The sequence below is a fragment of the Ambystoma mexicanum genome, chromosome 6p (genome assembly GCF_040938575.1).
Source record: "Ambystoma mexicanum isolate Mex_15411 chromosome 6p, UKY_AmexF1_1, whole genome shotgun sequence".
Taxonomy (NCBI): domain Eukaryota; kingdom Metazoa; phylum Chordata; class Amphibia; order Caudata; family Ambystomatidae; genus Ambystoma; species Ambystoma mexicanum.
In genome coordinates, this window is record NC_090935.1 from 573,130,541 (window position 1) to 573,147,600 (window position 17,060).

The window sequence follows — 17,060 nt, forward strand, 5'->3', positions numbered from 1 at the left end:
AAGGGACGCACAAACGCCTGCCTGCCCCGCATACAAACAGGGGCTACGTAGGCGGCCGGTACCCAACTTGGTCAAGGTTATGCATATGAACGGATGCCATATGGGAAAGGGACTGCGAGTGTCATACAGCCCTGATCTGGACGCAGACAGAGACGCCCACACACCCCACCTAATTAGAAATAGGGACATTTAGCGCCTCACTTCAATACATCAATGCCAATTAACCAACCCACTAACATCTTCACCCTCACAACCACAAACCTACAACACAACAATCCGCCCAAACTTCACTATACTACAACAACAAAACAAAGCACACATGGACCCGCACAACAGCACACACTGTCTTCTGACAGTAGAACACCACAAGCCCAGCCAACCGAATTCCGGGCTGAGGCCGCCAACAGCACATCACTGCTCTCTTGCACTTCTCCAGCTCATTCCACCACCCCCCCTCCCTTTTTTTTCAGAGCCGCCAGAGCACCAGTGGACCACTCCAGTGGTGATAGTGCACGGTACAAATATCCTTTAACATTATAGTCCCAGGGTATTCTCTATCCACAGGTTCCTTTGGTTCCCCCCCCCCCCTAGTGTAGCACCAGCGTATTGCCTCACTGACTGCCTTAGCTCCATCATTCAACATGCCCCTAAATAACCCGCTACATAGAAGTAGATTTCAGAATGATTGCGGTTTTGTGTTTCTGCTATTTTTATATTGGCAGAACTTTACTGCTTTCCAGTCGCCTGTATCATTGATTTAGTGTCATTTTTGGAGGTGGGACGAGGGGTTAAGAAATAAAATCAACTGTTCTGCACAAATTCCAATTAACTTGGAAAAGTATATTAGTTTATTTGTAATATTATTTTCCTTGTAAAAACTGGGATCAGGAGCCAGAAAGTTCACAAAAATACTGCCAAGGCATGATTTGTCCAAGTATTGTATTGTTTGTAATTCAATCTTTGACCATAACACCGTCAATCATATTTCGTATCCTTTCTCCTTTAGAGTAAAATAGAATCCTGGGCTTCCCTTGTCATGCCTTTCGCAACTGTGATTTTCTCAGTCATGATCTTGGACTTCTATGTAGAGTCAGTTTGCTCTGTCAAGATGGAAACATCCAAATGTGCTCGATATGGCTCATTTCTTATTTTCACAAGTGCGCTTCTCCTTGGAAACTTTTGGACCCATCCACTAACAGATCAGCTGCGTGCAATGAACAAGCCGGCACACCAGGAGGCTACAGAGCACGTGTTGTCTGGCGGTGTGGTAGTGAGTGCCATTTTCTTCATTTTATGTAAGCATTGCATTATTTTAAAACGTTGCTCACTTTCATATCTGCTTGTATGTTAACCCCAAGTTCCACCGAGTTGACTAAGGTGGGGAAGGGGCATATTTTATTTTATGCTTTCAAAATGATTCTCTATTATAATCTTTGTGTCACCTAATTGTGTATTATTTAGATTTGTCCTATTCATACTCCAGGTTGTTTACCTGTCGGTTATATGGTTGGAATATGTACATGAGCAAAACCGAATATCTTCCCTCCAACTCGTATCTTTATCGCCTGTTTGAGATTAAATCACTTAGATGTTAATTTACTGTCATGTAGAATGCACAATCCCTCAATTAAGCTATATCGTTATATGTTTGCTTGATATTAATTGTATTTAACCTGCATGCCATTTAATGTAGTATTGTTTTCCTTTAAAGTTGTGTATTGAATCTTTAAGGCTATGTATTTCTCTCATCCTTTTATTGTTGCCGCCCCAAAATTACATAGCAATGTTGCGCCCAGTTCGCTTTCCCCTCAGTGTCATGAGATGCCCTGCTGCGGTAGCACATGGACTAGAACATTGTTTCCCAGCTGTATTTATGAATGATATGAGACTCCCTCACTCATGCACACTTCAGCTCCCAGTACCTAATTCGTATCCACTGCTCACAGTTGCATGTTTCTTTCTGAACTCTGTCTGCACTCTCAAATTGTCATTAACTTAACCGCCTCCCAGACTCCTCTATCCATTACCTTGCAGCTCGCTGTCCTTCTCCTGATCTCGAATGGATGGCTAAAAGTGTTGGCACTCCTTTCGGCACTGAGTTTTGGCCAGCATGGACTCTGCCTTCAGTGCCTGAACGCAGAAGCCATTGGCACTCTGCAGCATGGTGTCATTGCTGTTCCCTTTCAGCAGGTCCCCTCCCCTCAGCTTTTGCATTTTTCTGCTGCCAGAGGGATCCAGGATGTATGGCACAAATGTGAGAGCCCCTCTGCTGAGAGAAAATGTATTTGCTGGATTGGCCTAGGGGGTGTGGGGTTTGAGATGGGATTCACTGACTGATATGCACCTTTGGTATGGCATAGAGTGCTAAAATATGAGTGTAGCTCCTTTGAGTTGGCATTGTTGGGAAATATTTATCTTTAAGCAACTGTCCCTCTATTTTATAGACCCCCAAACTTTTTTTGTTTTGTTTTTGTAACCTGTCCTGACTTTTTTTAAAGGGAATTGAAGCCTTCAGATTCATTCCCCTGGCCCTTTGCTCATTTTGTTATGAGGAACTAATCAGTCCTTCAGACTATCAGTACTGGGAAACTGTTTCCCTTTTGTCTTTTTACCTTTTACCCTTTTGCTAACTTATTTACAGAGCACACATCATTTTACAATGCAATGCAGATTCTTTTGTATCACCTGTAAGGAAGGCATGGTATCAAAAATCCTAAATTTAAAGATGGGAGCTAGCAACGACCATCAAACAATAATAACACAGTCCTAGTCGAGTCTGTCAAAATGAAAGGGCCTATACTAATAAACCTATTGCCAATCCTTACTTCTAAATACAAATAGTGTAGGAAACAAAGTTATGCAATAGAAAAGTGTTAAAGAAATGATATGTCAGGATATTCAAGCCGTTGGCTTCCCTTCCCCACGTTTTCAGCACTGGACAAGGTGGCACACTCGAGCTTGGCCCACTCTCTGGCTCCTCTAGCATGAGGATGCAGTACAAAACCTTAACATCAGGGCCTTCTGTGCCAAAGTCTCTTTGCCATTCAAATGGCCTCATTACGAGTCCGGCGGTAGCCATGCCGGAAATACCGGCAGGCTGCCGCCGGACCGATAACACCATTCCGCATCCGTGATTGCTGGAATCACTGTGGCATTACAACCCCGGTGACCCAGTAATTCTGGAGGCGGAATTCTTTTAAACCTCATTCCCATAGGACTCCATGGGGATGGGGTACCATGGAAACACCGGTTCCGTCTATGACGGAGCCAGTGTTTCCATGTCCGTCTGCAAGCGGGTGGTGTTATTTCCGCCAGGTCAGACCTGGCGGGACTGACACCTCCCGCCTGCAGGACTAGGAATCAGCCGTTCCGGAAACAACGGTGGCGGCAGATTTACTGCCACTGTTGTTTCTGGACCGGCTGACTTGTAATGAGGCCCATAGTCTCTTATTTCAGAGGCCCTGATGCAACACGACACACATTAAAGTTCCTCTCTTAGGATTTCACATATACAACTTCTTGAGTGATTTACTGTTCACCCCGGGTCCCCCTCTGCCGGGCTCAGATCCACTTTAACACAAATCCTTCAATTGGTCTCTCTCCGCCAGGCTCATACTAAATGTATCTACTTTTCCAAACTTTCTCTACTTCATCAAAAACAAAGACTTTCAACTGTGCACAGGATTTTGGTTGACCCGTCACAGGACCACTTCGATTCACAATTACTCGTTCTCTTCTTGATATAACCTTTTCCTCACTTTCGCTTTTGCCACTTCTCAGCTGGATACCTTACAGAGACCTTCGATTGAGCACCCAACGCGGACGGCGACAGTTTGGTCCATCAAGTCACTGCTGGGTATGTTGTCCTCCTGCATCAGCCTCATTTGCCTCTGCAGACTTTGCATGAGCCCTCTTCAGGAGTTCATGGATGCTAGGTGGATGCAAGTGTCAGAGAACTTTACGAAATCTCCCTCAACGAGGAGTTCCGTCAGGCGATGCAGTGGTGAGGTATTCGGCAGCATCTCGTCTAGGGAACTCCGTTTCAGGTTCCTCCTTACCAGGAGATGGTCATCACAGACTCCTCTCTAGAGGGATGGGAAGCCCACACTGGACAGTTGCACGCCAGAGGCCTCTAGCAACCAGAAGAAAAGGACCTCCACATCAACGTTCTGGAGCTTCGGGCCGTATTCTGGACCCTCAAATCTTTTCTGCCATCATTGAAGGGCAGGGTGGTGCGGGTCTTCACAGACAACACCACCACCATGTTCTACATATGGAAACAAGGGGTCCCCCCAGACCACCTGGCATGCTCCAGGGAGGCCCAGGACTTGTGGTGATGGGCCATTCGTCAAGGCATGTTCCTTGTTTCATTTCACCTGGCGGGAGTCAAAAACAACATCATAGACCCGTTCTTGCGACGAGTGGGAACTTCGCCAGGATCAGGTGGATCTTCTGTTTGGCAATTGGGGGAAGCCCCAGTGCAATCTCTTTATGACGGCGGCTAACACCAAGTGCCAGAGGTTCCCCAGCAGATTCCTGCACCCAAGGAGCATGGGGGACGCGTTTTCATGGGTGGGACGGTTCCTCTACACTTTTCCTCTGTTTCCCCTCAGCTTATATGTGATCAACACACTCGGACAGTGCCACTGTAGGGTGATACCGTGACCGAGACAAATCTGGTATACGGCCCTGCTGCGTCTCTCAGTGGCCCAGTCCATCAAGTTGCCACTGTCTCTCGACCTTCTCGCCAGATTAAGGGGGGGGGGGGTGTTTCTGCAACACAACCCGGAGACTCTGAACCTGAGGGCGTGGCTCCTACAGCCCTAGAGTTTGGGGGTTATGCTTCACCCACAGAATGTAAGGACATTCTGGCCAGAGCCTCATCAATGTTGAAGTGCTATGACCATACATGGAAACGCTTCTCTATGTAGTGCTGGACTCACAATATTGCCCTGTTGCTTGTCACGGTCCGCAACCTCTACCATACTTGCTTTCCTTGGCTAAAGCGGGACTGACTCACGCCTCTATCAAGGTGCATCACGTCACCATATCCAGGTACACCAGGTCTGCGGGCAGACCTTCACTGTAGCCTCACAGACTCAGCAAGAAGTTCCTTAAGGGACTCTTCAGGACTTTCCCGCCTGTGAAGGCTCCTGCCCCGGCTTGGGAGCTCAATGTAGTGCTAACTAAGCTCATGGGAACTACTTTTGAACCTATGCATCAGGTCCCGCTCAGGTTTCTCTTGTGGAAGACACCTTTCCTCGTGGCTATCACCTCAGCCAGGAGGGTTGGGGAGATTCACGCCCTATCTTGCAAGCAGCCTTACTTGTCTTTCCACGCTTCAAGGGTGGTGCTGCATACACACCCAACCTTCATGCCAAAGGTGCCTTTGGAATTCCACCTCAACGAACATTTGGTGTTATCCGTCTTCTTCCAGAATACAAGAAATGTATCTGGCGATACAAAATTTGTATAACACGCGCATAGCAAATGCCAAATCAAACATGAAAGAACTGTTCAACATCCTCAAGGAACTAGCGTCCTCCATCCCCATCCCAGACATATGTTCCAAAGACAAAACTTGGTGCTCGAATATCCACCAAGCACTCTCCAACAAAATAATAACGCTTCAAAACAAAATATCTAAGAAAAAGGACACCCTTATCCAACTATCCCAGCCTAGCAACGGCAATACCGTGCAAACTCCCAACGAACTGGATCCCATTGTTGGTTTCACGTTCTCCAGAACTACTACCCTTGAGGTTGAGAAAGTCATCCTCTCCCTTAAGCCATCTAATTGCCAGGGCAAACCTTGCCCTGCCCAGCTTATAAAAGATGCCGCCAGAGACCTCTCCCCATTCATTTTGAAACTTGTCAATTCCTCTTTCGCGACAGGTATTGTCCCGACCAATTTAAAACAATCCTGGGTACTCCCTTTGCTCAAAAAGCAAACCTTAGACCCACTCATTCCGACGAACTATCGCCCCATCACGACAGTTCCATTCCTGCTCAAAATCTTGGACAAGATTGCCTACAACCAGATTAAAAAATTCTTGGAATTACACAAGCTCCTGGGAGCACGCCAGTCTTGATTCTGGCCACAACATGGCACAGAGACAGCCCTCATCGACCTTAAGGCACAGATTGATGCCCTGCGAGATAAAGGCAAATGGCTCTCCTCCTGTTTCTGGACCTCTCGGCTGCATTTGACCTCGTGGTCCATGGAGTACTTTGCAGCCACCTAGACTTGGCTGCTCAGTTCTCTAAAGAGGCCATAACCTGGATAGAGTCCTTCCTCAGCGACAGGACGATGAGTGTTCTCCCCCTTCCCCTCAGCAGCAGCCGACCCGATCCCCATACTATGTGAAGTCCCTCAGGGCTCCTGTGTCTCCCCCACTCTATACAACATAGTCACTAAGCCCCTTTTTGATGATTTGGACCATCTTGGTATCACCTACACGAACTATGCAGATGATACCCAGATTCTCCTCCCTCTTTCTGGGGATTACAACAAGGATTTGGCCTTGGTGAATAGGGTGTATATCATCATCCAGGCATGGATGGCTTCACACGGTCTATGCCTGAATGATAATAAAACAGAACTTTATCATCCTGGTGACCCATGCCAACCTAAAAAAACGAGGCCATGACTATGCCTCATTCGCGATTGATGGAACACCATCAAGGTGTCCAAGGAAGTGAAGACGCTCGGCTTCTACCTGGACTCCACCCTCTCATTCGACAAACAGGTGACGTCCTTGGCTTCAGCCACTGCTTACACCTGCAAACCCATTAGAGCTGGCAAACACTTCCTATCTAACAAAAACTGCATGATCCTAGCCAGAGCCTTAACCTTATCTTGGCTTGATTATTGTAATGCCCTTTACATTGGTGCTAACAAATCCATCATCAATAGACTACAAACCCTTCAAAACAACGCCTTGAGAGCTGCTCTCGGCGTGCCCAAAAGATCAGTTATCGCACATCAGGCACCAAAATAACTGGCTTTCCACCGTGAACAAAATACAACTAAAATCGGCAATCCTGGTTCACAAAGCTCTAAACAATGCTGCTACTTGCTATCTCACCGATAAATCCTCTAAAATATGCTCATCTAGACCTGCAAGGACTTCCAATGTCAACAGCCTCATCACACCTAGATTTAAATTGTCGAAGGCCGGAGGAACTAGCTTCCAGGTCCAAGCAGCCCAACTCTGGAACTCACTGACACCTACCTTACGTGAAGACCAGCCATTTCTGAAATTCAGATCTAAATATATCAATCTCTTGAAAGCTTCTGACATCTAGCTGATCAGTACCCACCCAGCTCCCTTACTCCCTAGAGTAGATTGGCTACATTTCTGAGCAGTCATGCTAGACACCTCCTGGTTACCACTCTATCCCACTTGCACCTCCTTGATGGGGGCTAGTTAGCCTGATAGTGCCTATTTAAACTAGTCTCGTCCTGCCACTAATCGACCTCTCTGGTCTATGTATATTGAGCCTGGCTATAGCCTGCTACTATTTCACCCTTATTCTGCACTCCATTATTCAAAAACCTAATTTTTACTTGTCAACATGCTACAGGTAAAATCCGGTATTCACTCAAATGTAACCTGTATATAATTCTACATATATGCACATCACTACACACTATTTGTAACCTGTACATTACTGTATATTTATGTTCTTCATTGTTTATTATCTGTAACCTAAGCTTCGCATTTTCTGTACTGCTTCACCCGGTAACCTCCGGGTATGGTGCGCATTACAAGTGATTAAAACAAACAAAAATCTTCGCCAGCGGCAAGCGTCTTGCATTCGCTGGACGTTGCTGGTGCCTTGAAGTTCTACGTAGCACATACTATGAATTTTCAGAAGACTTCTCAGTTGTTTGTCAACTTTGGACCTGTAAATCAAGGAAAGGCCTTATCGAAGGCTTCCACCTCCTTATGGCTTTCCGGCTGCATCATGCACGGTCATTGACTGGCGAGCAGGTACTGCCAGGTCGGCCTAGTGCCCACTCCACCAGAGCCATTGCAGCAACAATGGCATTTCTATTTGGTGTGTCCCTGCTCGATATCTGCAGGGCTGCTACGTGGAGGTCCATGCACACCTTCACGAGGTTCTACTGTGTCGACAGGGATTCCAGGGAGGAGTCCCGAAACAGCCAAGTGGTGCTACGCAACCTGTTTGTTTGAGGTGAGTATGTCCCAGAGGTGAGTGTATTGCTTCTGTTGAGCCTTGCCACCTCGCGTGGTTGTGTAAATGTACGGCTGTGTAATCGTTATTCATGAGCATGTGAATCCATGCCAGACCCCCATGCTGGAGAAGGTTTAAGTTACTTACCTGTACCTATTGTTCTCCAGCATGGGTGTGGCATGGATTCACATGCAACCCCTCCCTCCGTCCCCTCTGTAGCTCTTCTTGGTTCATACTGCCACTTTACGTGCTTACCAAATCTGAAGATGGCCACCGGGGGTGGAGCTGAGGGAGAGGACTTTTATTGGATGGGGGCGGTATGACACAGAGGACAGTGATTGGTTTAGAGGAGAATTGCAGTTTTGAAGTGAAAGTGGAACTTTTTCTTTTACCGAGGATTCCCAGCCAGACAACAGGGAATATTTATGAGCATGTGAATCCATGCTGGAGAACAATAGTTACAGGTAAATAACTTAAACTGTGCAGAGCATCAATTTGATTATTTTATGTTTCTGTGGCCCATTTTATTGTGAATATGAACATGCTCAACGTTTTGATGTTGCCATGTCCGTGATTTTCCAATATCAAAACCAATAGAGTGGGGGTCCCCTTCTTCATGGGCATCTGCGGATGAATCAATTGACCAAAAACAGAAAGAAATTAAGAGCGAAAAAATCCAGTATGGGCTATTCATATATTCACATTATTTGTTATCAAATTCTTTCATTGATTTTCATTTTCTTAAAAATCTAACACACAAACTTATTACAAATGTAAACATTACAACATAAAACACTTTCTATTTAAAATAGTGCATATATCAAAAAGGATCGTCAAATACTTTGATCTGCCTTTACCACAGAGTGAACAGTGAGTTTCAGCTTGGTATGAAACCCGGTGCGCAAGTGAATACAAGTGACTGGAAACACTGTAGCGGAGTGGTCGTGTGCGTTCGACACGTTGTCGAGTCTGTGAACGAAGGCGAGAAGCCTTAGCATGAGGACAATTGAGTGTAGAAGCAAACAATGAACTGAATGATGCAAAGGAAAGCTAAAGTGTGTGAAACATTATATCGCTGATCACGTATAAGGAAAGATATGTGTGTGAAGGTTTCTGAATAATGGGCAAACCCTTGCAAGTATCAAAGAAGGATATTGTGCAGTAGAAAAGGGGAGCAAAATGAAGTGTGAGCAAAATAACGAAAAGCAATGCAAACTGCAGCCCAAGAAAGGCTATCGTTAAAGAACAGAAGAAATAATTAAGAAATACAGAGAACCGAGTAATTGCTGAGAAACTTGAGCGAAATACAATGAAGAGAGCTTGGGAAACTTAAGGGAATATGGTTGTGCGACCTGTAATGGGTGGACCGTGTGGTCTATCAACTGCGCCTACACTAAAGGGCCCCAACCAACTATGAAAGTAATTAAGGCGAACAAGAAACCAGGCTGCTGTTGAATGTTGTGACAAAGTGCTTTGAACTTTGGGAAAGGTAATCCAGAGCTCTTGTCGAATATCGTGAGACTTTTGATAGTGCACAAGACACTTTGAACTTTGGGAAGGAGAACCCAGAGCCCTGTTGAATACTGGAGAACAGTTGTTGAACCTTATGAAACAAAAGGGCTTTGTGCTTGGGGAAGGGAACCCTGAAAAGCCTGTTGACCTTTGTGCATCAAAGCGCTTAAAGCTTGGGGAACGGAGCCCTAAGCTCCCTTGCAACATTGTTTTCTGAACAAGTGCTTAAAGTTTGGGAAGGGAACCCTGAGCTCCTTTGGGACATTGTTTTGTCAACTAATATGCTCCGTAGAAGAGCTCCAGCAGAACTGTTTTTGAATTTTGCTTTTGAACACTGTTTTTGTTGAGCAAGAAAATTCCTACACAGTGTTTAGTTAGATGTGATAACAAGCATAGGTTTTGACACAGAGAGACTTTTGTTTTGGAATTACGAACATAGACTTTCCTTAGTTGCATCAGTTGAGGGAAATCCCAAATTAGAGAGAGAGTAAGTTAGGCCTTACGCCATCCTGATCTTAAAGAAGTTTGTTTAAAAATTACAACATTGTTGTCTGTCATCTCTTGATACCATGCCTGTCTCACACTCAGCATATCTAGGACATCCCCCGGTTCTCGTCCATAAAGGAGTTCAAACAAGGAAAATCCAGTTGACGCCTGAGGGGTTTTCAATACCCAGGGTATCATTTGATCCCAGTTCTTACCATCCTGCTCAACTAACTTTCAGAGTATGTTTTTGATGGTCTTATTAAATCTTTCCAAAAGGCCATCTGTCTGGGGATGGTACATAGATGTTCTGAAGGTGGTTATGTGCAACAGTTCTTTAACTTCCCCCATAAGCTTGCTCATGAAAGTAATGAAAGTAGAGCCTTGGTCAGTCAATATCTCCTTCGGAAACCCTACTAGAGAGAAGAAAGGGAGCAGTTGTTTCAGGATGTGTGTGACATTTTTAATGTCGGCATGAATTCCGGCCCAGGAAAACTTGATTTCTTTATGTGTCTAAGTTTTGGACTGGCCCATATGGCCTCCCGTCACATGTGAATGGGTTAACTCGAAGATCACCTGTTTGTGACTTTTAGGGACCACCAACTGTGGTTTTAACAGGCCCTCTGAAGTAGTATCTCCTCTATAAAGAAGTTCATGTTTAAAAAAGAAAACGTTTCCTCTTTTCTCATGCCCTTCTGGCTCCGATACCACTTGAAGAAATGCTTCAGCTAACAAGGGGTCGTTTGTTTGGGCAAAGGCTAAGTCGGCAAGTGTCTCATGCTATTCCTCTTTAGCATTTCAGGGTTGGGAGGGCCATCAGATGTCTCATCGGCCTCACCAAAGCCTTGCGTTCCCCTATCTGTACTTTACTTTCCGGATTCTTCCTTGAGTCTAGGAAACACTGCTTTCGCAAGTACCCTTTGAGCAGATTTATCCCTTTGATGACTTTGGAATGGGTCATTTCCATGATTTTGTAGCAATACCTTAAAATCACCTCTAAAGTCTGGGTCTATTACTCCTGCTAATACATCAATTCCAAACCTCCATGCCAGCCGTGATTTGGGTGCTAGTCAATTTATCCATCAGGGGTGGAATTAGTATCACATCAGTCTTCTTTCATTTGGAGGAATATTCTCATCCAGACTACTACAGATATCAAACCCATTAGAGCCCTTGGTAGCTACCGAGGGGACTGATGCTCTGGCACTTAGTTTTTCAAATCTTGGGGTCCCCCAACTTTTATCGGTTAAGCTGCATCCCACTACTGACACTATTTGTGAAAGCATCATGAAGCAAGACACAGACAACAGATTCAAAGTAAAAAATAAAATGATTTATTAAATCAAATGTCAGGATGGAAGAAGGCCTAACTTGCCGTATGCTAAGGTGGGATTTCCCTACCTGATGGAAACTAAGAAAAGTCTGAGTCAAAGAGTTTAAAGTCAGTCTTATTCTTGCCCTCAAGACGAAAGCTAACCAATGTCAAGGGATGTCAATAATAAAAGAAATGGTGATCAACACAATGTTCTGAGCTTCTTCTATCCCTTAACATCCTTTTCAGCTCCCCTTCACCAAGTTCAAGAAAGTTCCACAAAATTCTCAAGATTACCTTTCTCAAGTTCAAGGCAATACAGTTCCACACAATCCTCCGGGGTTCCCTTCCCCAAGTTCAAGGCAACAAAGTTCAAAAGAAAAGGGTCTTGAGGCTTCATACTCAAGACAACACTTGTAGCACTTGTAGTACCTCAAGTCTCAGGTTTCCCTTCCCCCAGACTTTAACCCTGCCACTTGTACTTGTTTCAGTCTTTTCAAAAGTTCAACACAACTCTAGGTCAGCCTGACCCTCCTTCTGAATTGCATCATGGTAGGGAGAAGTCCTCAGAAATGTGCTAATTCCCTCTACCTTAGAGACCCCCAGCAACTTTGCTGGATTTTGAGGACTTGATTTCTTTTAACCTGGAGACAGTGATACTCTTTTTTTTTTTTTTTTTTTTTATTTTGTTCCCACTCTCTCATGTATTTTTGTTTTTTCAACAAGGCTTTTTATTGCCATGTATAAACAATACATGCTTCATACAGTATTCATGTCATCATGTAGGTAGAAAACACTGAACTTAAATCGGAAAAACCTCAACTGATGTAGACTTGTCGGGGGTGAGGAGGGGGGGTATCCGGAGTGAGCCAGGGGAAGGGCTGCTGCGGACTTGGGATAATGTTTCGGGGAACAGGCTCTAAGGATGGAGTTGGGTCGGGCTGCTGCCGCCAAGGTCTGTGGGGTCTAGTCAAATTTTTCCAGCCAATGGATGGATGTCTGGCTATCCGGGGGAATTTTTGCACATAGTCTAAGAAGGGGGACCAAATGCTGTTAAACTTGCTCCTGTTGCCAAAACGAAGGGCAGTGATCTTCTCAGCTGCAGCAATGTCCCAACACTTTGCCCACCACATTGGGATCGCTGGACCCTCCGGGAGTTTCCACAGCCTAGCTATTGAAATTGTGGCTGCTGTAAGTAAGTGCGTGCAGAGGTCCGCCAGCCTACCCGACATCGGAAATTGCCCCTCGCCCGTGTTGGCCAGCAAGACAATGCCTGGGTCCCACGGAATCGTTAGGCTGGTGATAAGTCTGATCTGCTCCAACACTTCCCTCCGGAATTAGACCGACTTGGGGCACGTTCACAGAAGGTGGAACAGCGTTCCAGTGTCAGCACAGCCTCTCCAGCAGTGTGGTGGTACGGCAGGGTTGCTTTTGTGTACAATCTCCGGTGTTGGGTACCACCTGTAACAGACCTTTATTGTCCCCTCTTTATTTGAAATGCATTTGGAGGTTCTGTGGGTTCTCGTCCAGATGCGGTTCCAGCTTGCCTCGTCCAATTCTCTGCCTATATCTCGCTCCCATCATTCCATGTACTGCTCCTTGGAGTCAGGGGGTGCTCTTTCCAACAGCCTGTACAGGGCTGAAATTTTCCCCTGGGGCGGGGTCGCCGTTAGTGTGCGTTCCAGTGCTGTTAGCTCTCTGTTCCCGTGTGTCCTCATTGAGTCGTGTATCAGCCAATGTCGGAGCTGGGTGTAGTGTAACCTCTCGCTTTCCGGAATCAGAAATTTCCCTTTGCAGTACTCGAAGGTGAGCAGGGCACGCTCTAAAAGCCTGATATACACTGCAGGCCACCTGCCTTCCATTTAGAGAAATCGTTCTGTCCCAGCCCAGGGGTGAAGTCAGGGTTCTCCCAGATCGGGGCAAGGGGACCCACTGTGCTCCTGCAGTTCCATTTCCTGGCCGCTCGCTTCCAGCTATCTACCGTGTTCCTGGTTGTCATGAGGGGTCCATCGTTTGTGGGATTCCTTGGCCAGGAGATGTGTGGGAGGGATTCCAGAGGGTACCGACTCCAGTCCTCCTCCAGCTTCAGCCAGTGGGGTTTGTTGGCGCCCGGTTGCCACATGAATGTCACCGTGAGCTGGGCTGCTAGGCAATACCTATCAATCTCGGGGACCCCCTAGCCGCCGGACCCGGGGTTTTTGAGCAGGACCCTCCTGGTAATGCGTGGTTTCTTACCCCCATACGAATTTCAGGATGCTTGCCTGTAGCTTCCGACTGTCTTTCTTGGGAATCGTGACCGGGAGAGCCGGGCAGTAGAAGGGCAATCTGGGGACCAAGTTTATTTTTAGTGCTGCGATTCTCCCCAACCATGATATCTCCTGGCTTTGCCAGCGGGACATGTCCGATTGCAGGTCTTTGAGCAGGGGTGGGAAGTTTAGCTTATAAGTGCGCTCCGCGAGCCTAGGGAAACGGATACCCAGATAGATGAGGTGAGATCTGGCCCATGGAATAGGGAGACTAGCCGCCAAGGTGTCCCATCGCTGCTCTTGGGATGTTGATGCCCATCACTGTTGATTTTGTGAGGTTGATGGAGAACCCTGAGGCAGATTTAAAGCTGTTCAATTCCTCCAATAGGGCTGCGAGAGACGTGTTCGGGTGGGACACAGTTAGCAGCACATCATCCGCATATAGGGCCACCTTGTAGGTTTCGTTTTTGAGCTTGAAGCCCTCGATCAGCAGGTTCTGGTGAATCCTGGAGCCGAAGGGTTCTATGGACAGCGCAAAGACAAGAGGGGACGGGGCAGCCTTGGCGGGTGCCCCTGGTGAGCATGATCTTCAGGGATTGATGCCATTTATTCTGAGAGTCGTAGTGGGGTGCTGGTAGTTTGCATCGTCCATTTAAAAAATCTTGGACCCGCGCCGTAGTGCTGCAATATCTTACCGATGTAACCCCAGTCAAGCATATCGATGGCCTTGTGCGCGTCAACCGATAGTATTGCTAGTTCCTCTCCAGATCTGTTTGCGGATTCTATGATGTTTAGAGTGTGTCTGGTGTTGTCTAGGGTATTGGGGCCTGGAATGAATCCCGTTTGGTCCGGGTGGATGAGATCTGTGAGGATTCCAGCAAGTCTGCGCGCCAGGAGCTTCGAGAAGATTTTGGAGTCCACTTTCATCAGTGCTATGGGGCGATACGATGTGCAGAGTTCCGGATTCCCCCCAGGCTTCGGTATCATGATTGTTACGGATTCCTCCTTGGGGGGTGGGGAGGGTGACACAGCCCGTTTCTAAGAAGGTGTTGAAGAGGGAGGCCAGCTGGGGCGCCAGGGTGTGGGCGTATTTTATGTAGAAGGGGGCAGGCAGGCCGTCCGGACCTGGGGCTGTATTCTTCATTGAGCAAATGACTTCAGTCACCTCCTCTGAGGAGATGGGAAGTTCCAAGGAGTCGAGTTGTGGGTGTCGGGCGGTGTCGGGCGGCCTTGGTTTGCCTGCAGATAACGGGTATGTAACTCCACGTTCGTGGGGTTCCCTGACATCACACTCCTGTGGTGTTCGGTCATAATGGCTAGCTTGTCAGTGTCTGTGCAGCAGGGTTTCCTCGTATGTACTTTCTTGAGTATGTGCACCAGCAGACGATTGGCTTTGTTGCTATTGAGATAATATTACTGGTTTGTGTGTGCCAAGGCTCGAGCCGTTCGATCCGACAGGTGGAGATCTCTCCACGTCCTTGGCGATTGGCGCCCTTTGTAACTCTCCTCTTTGTCCGCCACCTCAGTCTCCAGTTCCGCTAGACTGAGTTGGTGCCTTCATCTGTGTGCCGCTGTGCAGGCGATAGCCACGCCTCGGATCCCGGGTTTCATGGCGTCCCACACCGTCGCCTCAGAGGGTCCCTTGCCTGTGTTTTCTGCAAAGCAGTTGACCAGGACATCTGCCAATTATTGGTTAGCTGCTACGTCTAAGAGGATATAGACCTGTAGCTTCCAGACCCACTGCGGTGGTGCCGGCAGGCCTTCCGTTTGTAGCCGCGCTATCACTGGGGCGTGGTCCGAGATTACCCTCATGCCAAAGTGGAGGTCAGTGATACAGGGGAACAGAGCGCTTGATACTAGCACGAGGTCTATCCACAAGAAACCCCTATGGACATGTGAGAAAAAGGTGGTCACAGGCTCTGTCATTTGCTAGCCTCCATAAGTCAATTGTTTCTGTCCCCATTAGGAATTCCCCAAACCCCAGAGCCTTAGAGAAGTCTGATCTGGCGGACAGCAGTGTCTTATCGATGTTGGGGTCTGGGGTGAGGTTGAAGTCTCCCCAATCAGCAATTTACCTTCGGCGAAAGTGGTTATCGTTGGGAGGATCTTGCATAGAAAGCGGTTCTGGGTGTCATTTGGGCAGTATATCGCTGCTATAGTGATTGGGAGCTCAACAAGAAGGCCTTTAAGCAGTAAGAACCTGCCTCCTGGGTCGCGTTTGACTGTGACGTTTGATAGGGCGATCGATTGAGTCAGCAGGATCGCTACCCCTCCCTCCTTCTGCCCAGAAGATGCAAAGTATTTCTTGGGATAACGTCGGTACCGGATTAGTTTCTCGTCCGGGGTTAGCAGGTGGGTTTCTTGTAGGTATACCATATCCGCCTCGAGTTGGGCTAGACGGTGTTCCATGGACTTGCGTTTCCTGGGAGAGTTTAAGCCTTGGATGTTCCATGTAATTAATCATGATGACATCTTTAGTAGGAGATGTCATCCCGGAGAGCCGTGCTTGCGGATTCTGCTCTCCCCCAGTTCCTGCCGCACAGCCGAGTTGCCTGGTGAACAAGCTGTTCCCTATTTTGATGTCTCAAGTTCTCCAGCATGGGGTCTGGCATGGATTCACATGCTCATGAATATTCCCCGTCGTCAGGCTGGGAATCCTCGGTAAAGAAAAAACCAGTATCAGTTTCGTTTCTGATCTGTCTTTCGTAGTAATAACCAATCACTGGTCTCTGCGTCATACTGACCACAGCCAATGACTGCCCTCTACCTAAGCACCGCCTCTGGCAGCCATCTTCAGATTTTTACCGCACGTTCATGTGTTGGGATCCTCGTGCTATTGCTCTCGAGCGTTAGTGCTATTTTTTCACGTTTTTTCTCAAAAACTTTGTTTTTTTCGGTCAAAAGAGCCTCAAGCTCCACCGACTCTCCATCCGATCAACGGGGACCCGTGTCGGATTCGTCTGCGCCCCTCAAGGGTGAAGATCTCGTCGAGCTACGCTTTTGGAGGATTCCAGAAGTTTCTCAGGCCCGGACATGGCCCAGGAGAAGGGAAGCTCGACGCCCGGAAAGCCGTTCAGGATCTGCCCTGGATGCCAGCTGCAGAACGTCTTTAAGGAGGACGAACACTCCTTTTGTCTCTACTGCTTACATGAGGACAAGACGCACGTGGAGAAGGACTGTGCGTTTTGCGGCAATATGTCGGAGCGGACCATGAAGGACCGCCATCAACGTCTCGCCAACTGTCTGGAAGGGAAGAGCCCGTCAGGCGAGAAGAAGAGGAAGAAATCCGAGCGGTCTTCTAAGAC

At 47.2% G+C, this 17,060-nt stretch overlaps 1 protein-coding gene across 1 annotated transcript in view; it reads left to right on the forward strand.

Annotated features, from left to right (window-relative positions):
• Positions 1–17,060, forward strand: part of SLC30A5 (solute carrier family 30 member 5) — a 738,926-nt gene that overhangs the window by 291,268 nt on the left and 430,598 nt on the right. Inside the window, exon 9 of the mRNA XM_069627390.1 lies at positions 1,007–1,295. Coding sequence (XP_069483491.1) covers positions 1,007–1,295 — 289 coding nt within the window. The remainder of the gene's footprint in view (positions 1–1,006; positions 1,296–17,060) is intronic.